The sequence below is a fragment of the Plutella xylostella genome, chromosome 22 (genome assembly GCF_932276165.1).
Source record: "Plutella xylostella chromosome 22, ilPluXylo3.1, whole genome shotgun sequence".
NCBI classification, from domain to species: domain Eukaryota; kingdom Metazoa; phylum Arthropoda; class Insecta; order Lepidoptera; family Plutellidae; genus Plutella; species Plutella xylostella.
In genome coordinates, this window is record NC_064002.1 from 5738099 (window position 1) to 5756829 (window position 18731).

Below are 18731 nucleotides of genomic sequence, written 5' to 3' on the forward strand. Positions count from 1 at the left end.
ACATAAATTTAAAAAAAATGCATGAAGAAAAAGCACTTAACCACTCTAAATACATATATCGTTTTTTGGCGCTCGGAAATACGACCGCTGCCGAACAATGGCGAAGATTTCTATGCGCATTATCAATTTTGGGGAACTGTAGGTACTTACCTAACAAATATAACAGTTGATAGTTTTTAGGGCTGATTTTACAATGGTCAGATAAATGTTATATGAGGAATAAAATTATTGCTGTCACTGTCTAATACAAACATTGACATGCGACAGCATCAGATTTATTCCTCAGATAACATTTGTCTGACTATTGAAAAATCAGCCCTTAACACAATAAAAAATAACTAAGTATTTATAAGTAAGATCATAGATTGGTTTTATGGTGAATGTATTAGAAGTGTGACACGCTCGACAAAGTTGAACCCAAATTATCTTTTTTCTCTCTGTCTATCGCACTAACTACCTATAACTTTCTCCACAACACCCAAGGTTAACTGGAAGAGAATGCTGTTAGCATTAAGTTCGCCTATGTACATATTTATATTATTGTGCAATAAAGTATTTAATACCTAATAATAATAATGTAGGTTCGGTTAATGAAATTGAAAAAACGATGTTGATCGAATCTAGACTATTCTAGACATGATAAAATATTTTAAGAGGAAATTAAAAACAACATGAATATTATGCAAGTTTATCAATTTAATAAATAATTAGGTAAGTAGTTAGTAAATTCATACATTACTAAGTAACGCGTTAATTTCACTTTTGCAACAACCTGTATACATACTACCTATCTAACTAGATAATTACTACCTAGGTACTTATGATAATAAATTAATGAAGTATAAAAAAAATCACTGACCACCAGAGTAGAGCTTTGATTCTAAATACTTTTTCCGAGCGACTTTCGCTCCCAAGTTCTGTAGTTTTTGGTGGAATTTGTAATATCCGCGGTCTAAATATTTCAGATTCCGCACTCGCGTAGTACCATTAGCCGTCAGTCCGGCCAAAACCAGAGCAGCGGCCGCGCGCAAGTCTGTTGCATACACTACTGCTCCTTGAAGTTTGTCGACTCCTTCAATTATTGCAGCATTTCCTTTCCATCTCACACTTGCTTCCATTTTTAGCATCTCTTCAAGATGTTGGAAGCGATCTTCGAATATAGTCTCAGTCACAATCCCTGTACCTTGACTCACACTCAATATAGCGGTAATCGGGGCTTGCAAATCAGTTGGAAAACCTGGATACGGCATTGTGGTTATGTTTGTGGATTTGAGCACCTCTGGTCCCGTGACTCGTATGCCATTTTTTTCATTAACTATTCTTGCTCCCATTTTAATCAGCTTGTAAATTAGGGGTAAGTTATTATCGAATCTTGCATTCTCTATCAAAACGTTTCCTTTTGTCATGGCAGCAGCGATCATGAAAGTTCCAGCTTCGATTCGATCTTCCATAATAGTGTAGGAGACCGCCTTCAGGTTATCTACGCCGATAATTTGGATACATTCTGTTCCATATTTATAAATCTGTGCTCCCATCTTATTGAGAAATTTGGCTAAGTCAACTATTTCAGGTTCTTGTGCAGCGTTATGTATAAATGTTGTTCCTTTTGCTTTAACAGCTGCCATCATTATATTCTGAGTGGCACCTACACTAGGAAAGTCCAGGTTAATAATATTTCCAATAAGTTCATTCCCTGTAATTTCGATATATCCGTCGTCATATAGTATTTCAGCTCCGAGTGCTTTAAAGGCTTTTAAATGTTGGTCTATAGGGCGTTTGCCGATAGCGCATCCTCCGGGCACGCTTAGCTTAGCCTTGCCGGTGCGAGCCAACAGCACTCCCATGAAACAGATCGATGCTCGCATTTTACTCACATATTGATCCGGCGCGTGACTTGAAAGCGGGAGTGTAGCATCCACTAAAACTGTATTGTTGACTTTGTCAAAACTTACTTTAGCATTTAACCCCTCCATAACTTGATTCATTACGATGACATCGGACAGATCAGGAACATTATATAATGTTGTTACACCATCATCGGCCAGCAGGCTTGCAGCTAAAATTGGCAACGCAGAATTTTTTGCACCTTCAATTTTCACACTTCCCTTTAATTTATTACCACCGACCACGACAATTTCTTCCATTATGCGGATTAAAAAACAACTTTATTTGAGAGGTCCCTTCAATGATGATTCCCCGTCCTTCTCGAATAAAATGAGATTTTAAACTGTCCATATCCTATATTTATAAGTAATCAAGTCTTACCGGTCTTGATGCAAATGTCACTAATTTATGTGCTAATTTATCACGGAGTTTGTATTGAAAAAAACGGGCAACTGCAGGTCGGACTCCCGCTCAAAGGGTTCCGTACCATTAGTCATTATTCTGTGGTACCATTAAGTGTCTGTAGAATAAAATAAATGAGATTATAAAAAAAAGTGTATAAATATTTTAGCCAGCGACCAGCAAACATAAATTTGTGGTTTTTTACATGGCAATTACCTACTAGATTTGAGGTTGATTTTCTCCTAAATGTGCATTCAAAATTTCAAATACTTACGTACGTACTTAACACAAAATTTGACAAATATTTTATGAAAATCAATTCAGTATAAGCATAGAATAACGAGTGTATTATAAGTAATATAGGAGCAGTAAAATAGGCGTTCTTTGCCACATAAATGGCTGTAAGCATCTTTTTTTCTCATGTTAACATAGAAGGTTCATACGGTCACAGCTACAATTAAGGGACCTTGAAATTCTTTTCGATAGGCACATTCACAAAAAAGTGATCCTAAAAGCCTTCAGGCACGGAACCCTAAAAAACGCGCACTGCAAACGGATAAACTTAAAAACTGTCATTCTGAATACCCACCGAACACGAAGTCACGTTTGCAGATCTAATGCGATTAAAGTAAAAGCATAAACAATTAGACGAACCGAATACCAAACCTCAAGGAGAATGAGGTAAGTATTCATAAATAATAATAGATAGATACCTACTTACCAGACTAGTTAAAGAATATGTAAGTATCTTTTTTTGAAAACTTTTCTTAAGTAAAATATACAAAGTAAGTATCTGCCAAGTACCTATCTACCATCTCATAGGATAGGTCGTAACTGTTGTAAGGGATAATAGTTATTAATGAACAGTAACTCTATCATACAGACAGACAGACCGGTTTTGTATTGACCCCACATTACCAATGTCACCACTCATTACATTAAAGATAATAACATAATAATAGGCCGTATTAGTTATGTACCTACCTAATTGTATACATGATAAGTGGTATCAGAAATATGTTACAGCTAACCTAAACTATACATTCACTATTACTACTGAAAATGCATCAAGAACCGTACAGAGCCTAAAGGTTCGTTTACACAGTGCGTGCTGCTGCCTGAAATCCTGTACACCATTGGCCCTCATCTCGACTCACCATTCACCATTGCCGTCTACATGACACCTAGCTACTGTCCAGTCCAAGTCGAGTCACGATGTGGAGATAAAATGATAATGTAATGTTTAATTAAAAAAAGGTGATCGTTCTATGGCTGGAAGCATTGAGTATGAATGGTCTGGAGACGAAATAGGCAGACGTTCCCCTCTGGCGGGGTGGTAGGCCAAAAAGGCCCACCGATTTATAAAAACTAGTTGCAATCTCAATTTTCACTAGACTCAATCTAGGCAAAGCGTTCGTTTCATAGAAAATGATTTGTTTACATACTAAAATGACAGCTTTAATTCATAGAATATCCGGATTCCGGATTTGATCACAGATTTGGTCATGGTTTATTGTTATTAGCTGTTTCCTAGCAACCAATGTCAAAAAAATGCAATAGTGATGTACCGGTATGTAGATATGTATTAATCGACAAAAAAGGTCATAGTTGGGAAGCGTCCGTAGTCGAATTGGCTTCAGTAATCGTAACTGATCACTGAGGTTAAGCAACAACTGACACGGTCAGTCATTGGTAGGTACAGCATGAGTTACCGATTTCAAATGGTTCTTTTCTGGACGCTTCCGTGCTTCGGACGGGAGGTTAAGCCGTGGGTCCCGGTTGCTGCTTTGGCACCTAGTCAGAGACCGCCCGAAGGGGCGGCTTGAAAGCATCTGACCGTCGGGTTGCCCACTTACTCGAAAACTTCAGTGCATTGTACTCATTCAAAAACGGCGATACGGCTCGCGACCTATCACGTGAGTATAAATGTACAGCGAAAAGCGGGTGACTTCGTTTATTAATCATTCCTAATTAAATTTAACAATACCTAATTAATTTGAAATTAGTATTTCTAACCCATGTTCTCGAATTCATCGATAAAACTTATCTATAATTATTACATCCATTGGCAAGAAAAATGAAGACACTGTGTTCATTATTAAATGTCACTTCACGTTACCCTTATTGCTGGGAATTAAAACTCATAATGACATGTCCCATGAGGCATAGTCATGGTAAACGGTAAAATTTCCCCCCGCAAAAATTGGCAGACTTTTTTGTATCAAGAAAGATCGCTATGACGCTTCCCGAGGGAACACCCGAGTCCGCGTTGTTCTATGGCTGGAAGTTGCGAGCTATAGCCGAACGCGTCCAATCGACGCAAGTAGCTGTCATGTGCGATTTGCTGCCAGAAGAGCAGGCGAGTGAAAACAAAAAATGTTGAAGTACCTACCTAACTCGGATACGAATGAGATAAACCACTCTTTACTCGTAAGTTACGTCCAAACAGTGCGAGTTACTGCTGTGTAGCTACATACTCGGAAGGCTGACTTCGCAAGCTAGCTCGCACTGTGTAAACCAGCCATAAAGTCCCTGACCTACAAATAATTGAAGCGTAGATATTGGGTTCCGCTCATCTGGCATAATCTTTATTGACCAAAACTCATTTCGCATAACTCGTATGGTCTAAACTTTTTTGGCCGAACCATCACTTTGCCAAGACTTATGTGGCATAAGGCTCGTTTCGTCTAAAACTCTTTAGGCACAATCTTTAAACACCTAAGTTTCGTTTGCTCAAATTTATGTTCGTCTATACCTATGTATAATCTTGTTTCTCCTAATGTTATCTTAATAAATAATATATTAAGTATGTAGTAAATGTACAAATTGTGGTATTTTTCTCCTACATCCCGAAAATCACGATATTGTATGATCAAAAAATCGAAAGATAACGACCAATATAATTATTACAAACCCCATGAGATCGAAACCTAAAAATAGGTGCGACGACGAGCAAAGCGAGGAGGAGCGTGTTAGGTGCACATGTTCATCAAAACCAAAGCGGAGCGCAGCGAAGCGGAGCGGAGCGTTTTCCAAACAGCGGAAACAATACAAGGCACCAGTTTGCGCTATGTAGGGAGACGCTCCGTCAAAGTTAAAGCCAAACGAATATTGTTACTTTGTATAAACCTATGCCATAGCATTATTAGGCTATTCAAGATTTGGCCATACCATTATTAGGCTAAACAATGTTATGCGAAATAACTTTTTACTAAACGAGATTTATGCCATACGATTTTCGGCGTAACGAGACTTTGACCAAACGTTACTATGCAATACGAGATTAGGCAAAAAAATCTTATGCCAAAAAAGGTAGAACCGTAGATATTATTTAAGTAGGTAGGTATATAATCAATAATATAATATTTTAGTTTGACGTGTAGGTATGTAAAGTCTGTTACCTTATCACTTCCATGGGTGTCTTGCCAAATCGTTTAAATAATAATTTAACAGTAGGTAAGTAATATTTTTTATGTAGGTAATAATTATTGTTTTTACATCATCACGACCCATTACATCCCCACTGCTGGGGCACGGGTCTCCTTCCAGTGAAGGAAGGGTTTAGGCCTAGTCCACCACGCTGGCCAAGTGCGGGTTGGTGGACGCAGGCCAAGTGCGGGTTGGTGGACATTGTTTTTACATGTCTGATAATATGTTACTTTATGCTTATAATATATATATAGGTATGTGATACATATGTATAGGTAAGTACTTAAATAAATCACTTTTAGTATCTTAAAATGGCACTAAAAAGTGAATTATAAGTGTAAAGTCTGAATCCACAGACAGACCAGTAAACTGGTTTTATGGGTCATTGTCATTATGATATTCATTGATCATGTAGGTATGTCGTTTTTTTATGAGTAGGTAGGTCTTCTTCTTAGCATTTCGGTGACAAATATTTGAGCTGGTTTAGGGTTTATCATCCTGTCAGCCTCTGCCCAGGGGTCGGGGTGTCGACGGTCCATAGACTTTTTTTGTAAGTATATGGCTAGACGTCCTTATTAGGGACCTAGGTACCGTGTTAAAACCTGCGATTAACTTTTTATGGTACGTAGGTACCTGTACGGAGTGTACTGTACGGTAGCCTAAAACAACACCAAGCTAAACATAATTATACAAATAAAAACAAAAAAAAAATAATTTTTTATTATTAGTAAAAATACGTTAGGTAATCGCATTTTTCTTTGGTAAGTATATGAGTGTGATAAATTCTACTCAATTTTTACCCGACTATTAAAACGAAAGATTCAACATTTCTTCATTATTGTTGACAGTTAAATTAAGACCTTACCATACTTGTCAACATTTTTGACACTTATGAATGTGTCGTCTAAAAAAGGTTCATGATCAATAGATCACCATGTTTTTCTCTGCGATATTTCTACATGCATCCGAAGACAACATTACGCCTTAAAAGGAATAGAATAGGCATGATGTCTGTTAGAAAGATATTAAAGTTTCACTTTTTGAACAAAGGTTAGTACTTACGTATACCTCACTGTAAGTACTTACAAATTAAATACATTAACAATCATAATTATTAATAATCAACATATTAATCGGAGTCGGCAATGCTGATGAAGAGGACGCACTTGTGTGAATTTCTATACAAAGAATACTGAATGCGATGCGTTCGTTGCGTTTCTTACGATGACGAATGGTATGGTTTACACCGCTGCCCACAGCTTTTGTGATTTGAATGGGCCTTAATCTGTGCATTGCTGTATAGGGCTCCAATCCAACTACAACGTCATTTCATTAATTGATAAGAAAATTCCACTGCAACCAGGAAGATGACATTTGGAATCATTAATTATTTCAACCCTGAACTTATATACTCTTTTTATGCTAATTTAAATGATATCGGTAGGTGCTTAGTTATTAATTTATTATATAATAAATGGACAATATAGACACGGCCTATCCTTAGGAAACCAGATAGGAATAACCTTTAAATAGAAGAATTTATAAAAGACCGAAAGTACCTGTTTGGAATATGTCTACATTAACATAACTAAGCTATGTATTTATAATTAAGGACAATTACCTCAAAGGGTAGAGGTTCTAAACTGGTTGAAAAGGAAGCGAAATATCTAAGTACCTGACAAATGATAATGAGTAATTAATAGCTGCTGATTAGTTTAGTTTAGTTGAGCCTAAGAGTGTATAGAATAATTATGTAAGTAGTTTTATGTACAGAGATAGCACTTTAAGGGCACGAAAGGAGCCTCTTCGAGTAGGTACCTACTGTTTGGTCCAAACAAATAGGTAGTTCTGAAATTGGCAGTGAATGCACTTTTCTACATCATCATGGTAAGTATAACCCAATAATGCGTCATCATGCAACGACATTTTAATGGAGATGGAGTGTCAGTGCAAAAGAAACGTTGACGTTATGATGATGGGCACAAATATATGGAAGCTGGGACCATCACCAATAGTAATGAGTGATACGTCGTTGAAAAGGTATTTTTTTGCAGAATATGAATAACGGAAGCGCTAGTCCTGATTTACTGTCCAATTAGAATAATCGTACCTTGAAAGTTTTTATATTTTATTTCTGTAATTTTAATGTTTTTGTTATTTTTTATATTCATTTTTAATTTTTATAATAAAATGATCATCATTCATTATAATACTATATTTGTTTATTATCTCCGTAAATAAAACCAGTTGAAAGTAATTTCTCCCATTTTAATAATACGTGTTTACGTGTATTACGCCCTAACTGTCATCAGGAGAGAAAAATACTTCCTTCCGACGAATATATTTCAAAATGGACAACTTATACGGATTTGTCGTCATAATATTTTTTTGCTCACTTAAAAAGAGCTATCCAACGATGTATGACTCATCTTTATTGGACATAGGTCCCAAAACGCCCATTGTCATAATAACACCCCTCTCCTACCACTGAGATCTTATTTTGAATTAGGTAGTTCGATTAGAAGATTTGTGACTTTATTCATTGGTCCAATGGTTGTCGTTAGTTGAACGGTTTGACAGTACGCAAATTGATGCGGACAGTTTTTTACTTGTTTTTGTGTACATGTGACACATCTTCTCGTTAATCCAATGGGTCGATTACACCTAACGAGTACAATGGTGAGACAGTATTCTCGGCCGATCCTTGACCAATGAACGGCTAGCAACTCTAGCAAGTGATCGAGTGCGCGGCCGAGGACACTAACTCGCCACTGTACTCGTTAAGTGTAATCGACCCATAAGCATTGCAGGGTTACAGGTTTTGTTATCATGATTAAGTAGATACTTATAGCAGATTTGGGCTTGAGTTCATCTCAGTTCAGCTAAACTCAATTTCTGTTGTAATTTAATCAGAAGCCGCCATTGCCATGAATGCGTGTGATTCACTTCTGTAAGGCGAATGGCGATACCAATAAGCAATAGCAATCATGATTTAGTGGCGCAATTGCTCACTTTCGTTTCAGGGTTATTTATTGCCACAGTATGAATCTGTCTAATGGCTAACATGGGGTGATTTCACACTATTCTAACAATTATTCACTATCTAATATTTTATAAATACCTACGCACGTAGTATACTCTTTTAAAATTAATTTAAGTAAGTAATAAATTAGTGTAGTACGTTGTTTATTAGTAATCCAATGGAGCAGAACTGTTGAATGCATAAGTCAATTAAATTCAAATGAAATAACGATAAAACAAAAGGATCAATGAAATTAAGTAAATAAAAACATCTCCGCTTATTATACCTACTCACCTTACTTATATTGTAGCGGCGGTAAAAAAAACCACTGCTACCACATAGTGTAGGCCCGTCCTAACAAAACATTTGTCGGGGGTTTCTAAAGCGGGCACAAATAGCATTCTGGATAATCTGGATAAGTGCATTTGTCTGCGTTCACGCGGCGCATCTGCAAATTTAATATGTCTGAAGCAGGTGCCTCTTTGTTCAGCCAGCTCGGCCAATTTTCACTCTCGGGTCAGTCAGCTGAACGACTTTATAGGCTGTTATTCGGTGGCTCCCGAATCCGGCTACGACTCCCTACTCAGGGAATCAGAGCTATCACAATTCGAGATTTATTTTAATCCCTATACTGCCACTGAATCGAAACTGCTAAACCGTTTTTGATATTGGAATAAATTTCACATTTAAGACTTCGTAACCTGACATTACTTATACTTAACGGAAAAAAACGTAATAAATATCGAGTATGACCTCTAAATTACCGAAGGGCATTAAAACATTCGTAACTACGTAGTAAGGGGCCAAATTCAAGTTGCCTCTATATCTTAAAATACTAGTATCCTTATACCATGGTGAAAAAATGCTCTTTTATCAACACCATGCGCACAGATTTTCTAAATGACTGCTATAATTATGTAAGTATAACATACTGTGCTTATGATGAATATTATGACCACAGTAAGTTTTTTTTGTAGTAACGACGACAAGATATTCCTTAAACAATACAATTGCATTAGAATTGTATCGCTCTCTTGAAATAGGTAGGTTCTAAGCCAGTTAGTCAAACAATTTTCATAGTTTTTATAAGGTCACCTGTGTTGATACCAATATCGGAATAATAGATCAGAATCATTCAATCATGTCCGTCCCTGTGCGCTAGGTCCAATAGGTATACCAATCGGGTACTCTACGCTACCTTTAAAGGGCAGTACAGCCCATTACGTCCCCACTGCTAGGGCATGGGTCTCTTTCCTTCATTTAGGAAGGGTTTTAGGCCTAGTCCACCATAATACAGGTTTCAAGCTGCCCAACCGCTTCTGACTAGGCATGACAGCTGCTGAAACAGCAACCGGGACTCACGGCTTAACGTGCCGTCCGAAGCACAGAAGCGTCCAGAAAACCACTGGAAATCAGTCACCCATCCAATGGCTGACCGTGCCATGTGTTGCTTAACCTCAGTGATCAGTTACGATTACCGAAGCTAGCCCGACTACGGACGCTTCACTGAGACTTAGTGTTTTTTTTCCGAATTCATAGCGACATAGGTATTTTTTACTTCAGCAGGGCGATCACGAAAAATATAGAATCGAATTCGAGTGCGATTATTGTCAACTTGACAGCACTTTCGAACACTTTTTACCTATAGAATTGACAGTTGTCGCTCTCGCATTCGATTATATACGTTAGCTCTGTTTTTCGTGATCGCCCTGCTGAACCTTTCTGACTATTACCTATTTACTTTCGTAAATCAGTGAAAACAGATAAGGAAATTTTACAGAAAACAACTTTCTACAATCCAAGTAAATAATAGATAATTAAACGCCTGATGGATGCATTTAGCAAGCCGTGGCAAAAACACAATGTAGGTACAAATATTGCCATATGTGGTAGCTCTTACGATTCTAGAATGGAAATACCGGAATTACCAACTGCGCATAAAGATTCTTACTAGGACTCTGTACTTAGATGTGTTTACTTTAACGCCAATATAATCCAATGATATTATTTGAGCAACTACTTACAGTTACTAGTTACAGGCTTTAATTAAAGGTTTCTTACCACGAGGCCAAATGTAGGTATCCATAATAACCTAAGTAAGGATACTTAAATTTAAATGAAGTTAAGTACTATTTAACAATTACCTATCTACTTACGACTTCTTAAATTAGATTCTTTTCAATGAAATACAATTTTTTAAGGAAAAACTCTAAAATGTTACGGATCTTCGTATCACAAATGTAACTACCCTATTTAGCTATTTTCTAAAGAAAAAGTACAGCTATATATGTATAGGATTCTAGGAATAGCAGACGGAAATCTCATTATCCAGGATTCTATTTGAGGGAAATGAAACGTATAACTCGTGCGGTACAGTCATGTACTTAGGTACATCTGGAAAGTAAGTAAACAGTTTAATTTAACTCTTATTGCCAATTTGGCCATAGTGAGTTGCCTCAGGTTAGAGCATAACCAGGGATTATTGGTTGACTTTTGACACATCTGTCAAGAATTTAATATGGAGATGACGTATATTGATGAACCGATGTACCGATGAACCAATCCCTGGTTACGACACAATTGAAGCTTATACAGGGTTATTGGTAAGTAGACCTGATCCTTTCAGGAGGTGATAGAGGAAAGCATTTCCAGTGGATTGAACCCTATAATACATAATCCGAAACTTAACCATTTCTAAGATATTTAATATTTAAGGTTTTTTAAATTTTTTGCTAAAATTTTATGCTTGAAACCAAAAATAAAATAAAAATGCCATATTTCAATTCTTTTTTGGTTGTTTTGCATAAGTAACACCTTATTAAACTTATTAAAATAATCGAATGTGCTTATTCGACTTAAATTAGACACAATACCTCAAAATAGGTAAACATTTAAAAAAAAACTTCAAAACGCAAAAACAAATAAATTTTGTTTGGTTGTTTAAGTTGACTTATTGGGACCCTGTATAAAATCTTAGCGAGACCCCAACTGTACTGCATCCCATACAAGACTTTTCGATTCAAAAGTCGAGATAAGTTAATGGAAGTGCACTCTCAGTTACAAACGCATGAGATTTACGGCTGCCATATTTCTTGCTAGTCACCGCCACTTTTATTAAATAGATCGCGATCCTGACTGTTTGCGCGTGAGGACTTTTTAGTGCCCATGTTTGTACAGGATGATTTATATAGGGTATTGCAAATCGAAAGGGTGAGGACACATGCGGTCATTCTTTGGCAGTACTCGATAAAATACCACTATTGGCCGATATGGCACACCCCCGAACTTACTTATTTGGTGACTCTGGTGAAAGCGCTGCGCTGTTAGGTTATACTAAATATGATATATGCATAGTTCATGTCACATAGAAGTTATAGGTATCCCTCCCATATTGATGGGCTCGTTTTGTACTATTTTCCGTTAGATAGACAATATTTTCCGCAGTATCACACATCCGGCGTTATACTTCCGCATCTCACTCCCACTTACCTATCAATCGTATCAGCGACTGACTTTAAAACCTGTAAACCGAGACTTGCTCATTTTCAGGAATTTCAGGCATAAATATGTGTGAAAATGAGAATTCCCACGCGAAATCTGCCCCTTGTTTTCCCGCTCGACACTCGCACACAGTGCGTTCATTTAGCCACACTCACACACAGTGCGTTCATTTAGCCACACTTTCACACATGTGCTAATCTCGTAGTTTATTTCTATCGTCTGCGTCTTCGTACGTCTTATAAAGACGTATTATACGGCTTATCCTGGGTTGATGGTAAACGTGCCATGAATAGTAATGCCTCCTTACGTAGGCGGAAGGGTATTAAAAATATGTGGCCGCTAGAATTGTGTTCAAAGTGGTTTTAAGTTTGGGAGTTCCGACTTGCGGGAAAAGTTTCTTTGGTGTAGTCAGGTCTAGTCCATCCGAGAGTTGGACGTACCTTGTTAAAGTTAATGGGATGTTCTATAACTTATATTTTAACACACTTAATTACTTACCCTCAAAACCTTTCTTCAAAAACCATACAACGATAGTTAGGTAGGCATACCTATTACCTTTATACCTATATTACAGTTTAAACTATAGGTATGGTAACTAAAATGAAAATGAAAGCTTCCGTATAGCTACCTCCGTCAATATAGGTACTTATCTAAGTTTTCCATTACACAATTAACATTAATTAGTTTTGACGATGCAGGTACCGTTTGAGTTGACTTTGTGATCGACACTCTATGGATGCTGGAGGTTACTCTATATTGACGAAAAACTAATGAACGAGAGCTGTCGTACAATCGGCAACGACATTTATAGCCGTGGCGTGCACAGCAGCGCTCCGAAACTTAGTTTTTCGTCATATAGATTGACCCCCTGTATTGATTGACTAATAATAACAAATCAATATAATCATGTAAGTAACTATTACTTGAAAGGTAAGGTATTACTGAGTCGCGTGCACATTATTGAACAGAGCTTCTAATTGAAAACTTATGAACTTAAGCAACTAGGTATGATTGCTCATAATAAATGATTTCTTGGAATAAGGGTACACTTTATTTATTTCCATTGCCACGCACTCACTAATATCCTAAGATTGTACCTAGTAGAAGTAGTCAATGTAGGTACTTAACATTCAGGGTGTTGCAAAAAGAGTAAGTACTTGTACTAAGCCGAAACCTACGTGTCCACTGTGCAGCATGCTATATTATATATGACCGAAAATAAACCCTTTTTGCAACAGCCTGTATAGTAAAAACGGTCGGTTTCAGGGAAGGGTCAAAGGAAAAATATTCAACTCTACACGGTACAAAAACTTCGTGGCTATTGACAGAGGAAGGCTTCAATAGACAACCATTTGTCAAGTTTCTCACAATATTAACACCACATAAATACATAAATAAATCTGGACTTTAAGCCCGTTCAATAAAAACTACGAAAATCCGGAATTTACAGAGATTTGGTTGAAGATCTTCGCTATACAAAAACTGTTGAAGAAATAGCTGAGAATCCAGACAACACGACTAGTTGGAGAGGTTGGCTTAGAAAATACTGAATATGAAAACTTATGCTCCACTCGGGTAGGTAGCTCCTTATTTGCTAACTTTTTTTTATTTAAGGTCACTTCGGTCACTTGTATCATCTAACATATTTAATTAGAGTTGACATTGAGACTAGGCTGTAAGACCAACGAGCCACATCGCTGCCGTTGCGGGGACCCCGTCGACCAGCTTGGCCACGGCCTCTCCTGTCAGCGGAGTGCCGGCCGATTACCCCGCCACGCGGCCCTTAACGACGTCATACGTCGGGCCTTCGCGAGCGCCGGAATCCCCGCCATTCTGGAGCCAACCGGCCTGGCGAGAGACGACGGAAAGAGGCCCGACGGTATGACCGTAATGCCCTGGAAGTACGGGAAATGTCTAGTGTGGGACGCCACCTGCACCGACACAGTGGCCCCCTCCCACATCCAGGCAGGCGGCTGCTGCAGAAAACCTCAAAAGGCGCAAATACAACGGTCTGTCTAACTGCTACATATTTGTGCCGTTTGGGGTTGAGACCCTGGGGCCGTGGGGACCCGAAGCGCGACGATTAGTAAAAGAACTTTCGTCGCATCTGGTCGAGGTATCAAGGGACCGGAGGGCTGGCAGCTATCTCAGCCAGGGCATCAGCCTGGCTATTGTGGCTATACAGAGAGGGAACGCTGCCAGCCTCCTCGGAACCATCCCGGGCGACGGCAGCGAACTAAAAGAAATATTCTACCTTTAATAAACTCCTGTTGTCTAGAATATTTCCAGGCCTGGGTGTTATTATAAGTATTTTATACTGCCTCTGTGGTCTAGTGGTAGAAGCTTCGCTTCATGACCCAGAGGTCCTGGGTTCGATTCCCGGGTGGGACCATCAATTTGTGTTTCTAAATTGTGGTTCTAAGTTTGGTTAGGACATAGAAGGCTGATCACCTAGCTGTTGTCCGAAACAGTGAAACGATCCATGCTGTCGGATGGGCATGTAAAGCAGTCGGTCCTGCGCCTAGCTCTCTCCAGTCGTGTCGGTCAATCCGTCCCATTGGGTTATGAGAGTGATGGAACAGAGAGTGCTCCTGTATACTGCGCACACACTTGGGCACTATAATCTACTCCTGCGTAGATGGCTGATCTCAATTGAGATTGGCCGCCGTAGCCGAAATTCGGCTAGGAGGACATAATAAGTATTTTATATTATTATTTTTATTTATTTCTTTATTTGTAAAATATATAGGTAGTTTAGTATAAGTAGATTTAAATCGTATATTTATGAATACTTAGTTGTATAATTTTACTTCACATGAATAAATTGGTAATTAGAGTTATAAAACATACCTACCTAACATTTTTTTTATTCCTTTTATTTTTTATTTATTCGGGTTGACAAACAGTTGTACGGTGGCCTGCGCCTAAAAGTATACAGGCGGAGTTTTTAAAATAGCGATCTCAAGCTCACATGCTGCTCAAGCACATCCGCATAAACACCACTGCTACACACATCACACACAACACGTCCCCAGATTTATAACAGATGTAGCTGGTCCCTTCATCATCAGGGATCGCTATTTTAAAAACTCCACCTGTATACTTTTAGGCGCAGGCCACCGTACATTGTAATAATTATTAATTAACTTCGGTAAATCTTAAGATATAAATGTACAGCCCACAACGTCATCCACAGAGTATTTACTTAATCGTACAGTTATGTATTTCCCTTCGAAAAATCAATAAAACTAGAGGGCTATTCAATGTAAAAGACGTTATAATTATTGTGTCATCGATGTAAGTTAGTAGCAGTACTTAGTTAATTTAATTACATTTAGGTACGAAACGAGTTACGTCCACCCCGAAAGTATTGATTTTACATAATACATAGGTAATAATATTATTATTTAAATGTAATGTAATATTCGTCCACTTTATTTATCTAGTCCACTTATTTTAATCATGTAATGGGAAACCAGCTATTAGCCCTACTCAACTCACTCTCCTTACCATTGTTATTTAACATAATAATATTAGTTAAGTCGTTGTTTCTCGTGAGTTCAAAATTATTTCAACATAGCTAGATATTTTGTTTTAACACAGATTAATTACGACAGGTCTTTATTCCCGAAAGATACGAAGGTGCATGGTACATTGATGTCGATATTGTCGATTCTAAATTTTATTTTAGCGATGTCAACCTAAAAATTTTGCCACTGGAAAATGAAGTTTACAAAACACTCATAGAGTCAAATTTTAAACATAGAATTTAAGGTTTTGTTTGACAGCTCTAAAATTAGAATTAGTGGCTTCAGAATCGACACCATTGCATGTACACTATAATCGTTTGCAATAGAATCCAACAATCATGTAAACAAACCAAATTGTTACGATTACTCCGTAATCACATACATTTGACGAGCAATTATGAACATACGAGTAGTCTGATTTCAACGAACGCACCATTGTTTTTACATTATCTTCAACACGGTTTAACTTGTATTTATAAGTTAAATTTGTTAAAACATTTGCAACTTAAAAATTTCGAAGTATTTGACAAGCTGTCATCTTAGTTTTTTACTCATCGAACTCTATAAGTCATTAAAAAGTTAGTGTTGTTCGTAATCTGAAGTTATCTTTTATTTTTAATTTAATAAATTATTTTAATTTAATATTATTTGAATACAATAAACATTTTTTTTAAGAGCTTAATATAATTAACCAAAACGAAAAAAGGAAGAGGAAGAAATGAAAAAGCTCGACGGCATTTTAGACACGGCAAGCGATGACACAGTGGTTCCATTTATAATTACGGTCACCGGCGACACTTCTGATAGTGATGATGACGAAGACGAAGATTTAAATTTGTTTTAATAAACACTTTTTATATATAATCAGTTTTATTTTATAGTCTATGGCTTATATATTTAATCTAATTAGAACACTATGACATCACTATGGGCATAAACAATACGCTGTCAATGTCAGCCCGCCATATTTGTTTACATGATTGTTGGATTCTATTGCAAACGATTATATGTATCCTTTTACCCACCCAACCTATCCGATGCATCCTGGCCAGTCGGATACTTACAACTTATCTGACTGGTTAATCCTTTCACAAACTTCACGAAAAACTAAGAAGAAGTACCGGAAGATTGACAATAGCAATGATGCGACAATGTGCCTCTGCCTACCACCGACACATTAGCAATTAACAATCCTTAAGCAGCGTCGTTCGCCTGTCAAAAATCTATCGGATCTATGAACCACATTCTACTGTGGGGTTACCACCACCGCACATTAGAGTGCAAAATGTTGGCAAATAAATAATTGATTTTGATTTTGCGTCTAAGAAAGCTGCTGTAATAGTAAGCCGAAATGGGGTGACTCAGCATGCCATTCTAACAACTTCTATTAATTCGAAAACAACAAAATTTGACTCCCCATGACTGCCTCAGATTCGCGTGATCAAAAAAATCTATGGTAAAGAATTGAGTCACTGAGTCAGCCCCTTTCGGGCTACTATATCTATACCACACCCTGTATACATACCATACAATTTACTTATTTAAGGCATCTATAATAATTATTCGCTAATAACAGTAGGTAGGTAGGTAACCTACTCATATAGATAATACTACCTACTTATGTATTACTGTATTACCTACAAAAGTACCAAACTAACATCAGGACGGCTGGTCCTATTGTATTTGTGTCGTATTGTACTCAACACGCTTTTATCCAAGCATTTCTATTGTGTATTTAGTGTAATGAATGACCCTCTGTCAATCTTCGCACATAACATAATATGTATGTACCGGTGTCCATAGGTTAACGAACTAACAAGACAGGATATGGTCTATTATGGCAATAAAAAGAAGTTATAGTTAGTACTATTCTTGTACCTACTGTACATGGATTTGGTCGCAGAATACAAATCAAGATCATACATACGTGTTACAAATAAGTTTAAGCTAAGCTTTTTTTAATTCAAACATTAGAGTGTCCGCTTGCGTCGATATTTGAGTACCTACCTAACCTAACTATTACCATAGACTAATATAAATAAACACATACAAATAGCAAAAGGGGTAAAAATTTGCGTAAGTAACTAAGTTTTTTTTAATTCATTAGAAGTAGTTAATTTTGAAGGGTTTATCAGGTTTCTAAGTTTTGAAGATTATCATTTAACATTATAACTCATGAAGTAGGAAAAACATTTTTTTTCAGACTCATATTCAGAAAGTAGGCATGAAATAAGTAGGTACTTGAAAATGGCATGAAAACCAGTCTTTACTCCATCTTGGCACTACCGGGCTAAAAAACGTAAAAAAAACTATAAACAATGAGGACTTACTGTTTTTTTTTCCTCAACCTCTATTGTCCCACTACTGGGCAAAGGTCTCTCCTTGAACTTTCCACTTATCCCTTTCATGGGCCTGCTCGCTTTACTCCCAAAATACTGCGCTCCATCACTCTCTGGCAAACCTTGAGTTTGGACTTTTGAGACTCAGTCAGTGACTATGTTTGAGCACCGTAGGTTAGGACAGGCAGGATACACATCCACGGACCTGCTTAGTTGTCTAAGTGGGAGGGGAGGTGAACCCCTACGTGGCGCGTCCCAGGTGGCGGATAGGGAGCCTCGGCTCTCTGCTACTACTACGCTCGTACTAGTCGCAGTGAGCCGAGGTTGAGTTTAACTCTCGCGGACCAAACACCAAGGTGGAGGAGTCCTAAATCATGGAGGTACAAAAAATAGATGATATTGTACCCCAGGAGGGTCCCGTAACTGGAGAATCCCTCCCCGAGCCAATTGGCTCGGGCTGCCCCTCGTATTCTGGGGGGGGCAATTTGCACCTTTGTGATTTAGGAAAAAAAACTTGTGACCGTGAGTCAATTTATGATAATGAATTTGTGCGCCCATTTGAGCGCTCGTCTCAGCGCAGAGACAGTGTCGGGTCGGACACGTCGTCGGTGGTGTCATTTATCT

The 18731-nt window shown here is 37.7% G+C and overlaps 1 protein-coding gene across 1 annotated transcript; it reads right to left on the reverse strand.

Annotated features, from left to right (window-relative positions):
* Positions 1–676: 676 nt before the first annotated feature.
* On the reverse strand, positions 677–2237 carry LOC105383049 (UDP-N-acetylglucosamine 1-carboxyvinyltransferase 2). The gene has a single exon (XM_011553063.3). It carries the CDS (start codon positions 2142–2144, stop codon positions 852–854), a length of 1293 nt encoding a protein of 430 aa, XP_011551365.2. The 5' UTR covers positions 2145–2237; the 3' UTR covers positions 677–851.
* Between the last annotated feature and the right edge of the window lie 16494 nt (positions 2238–18731).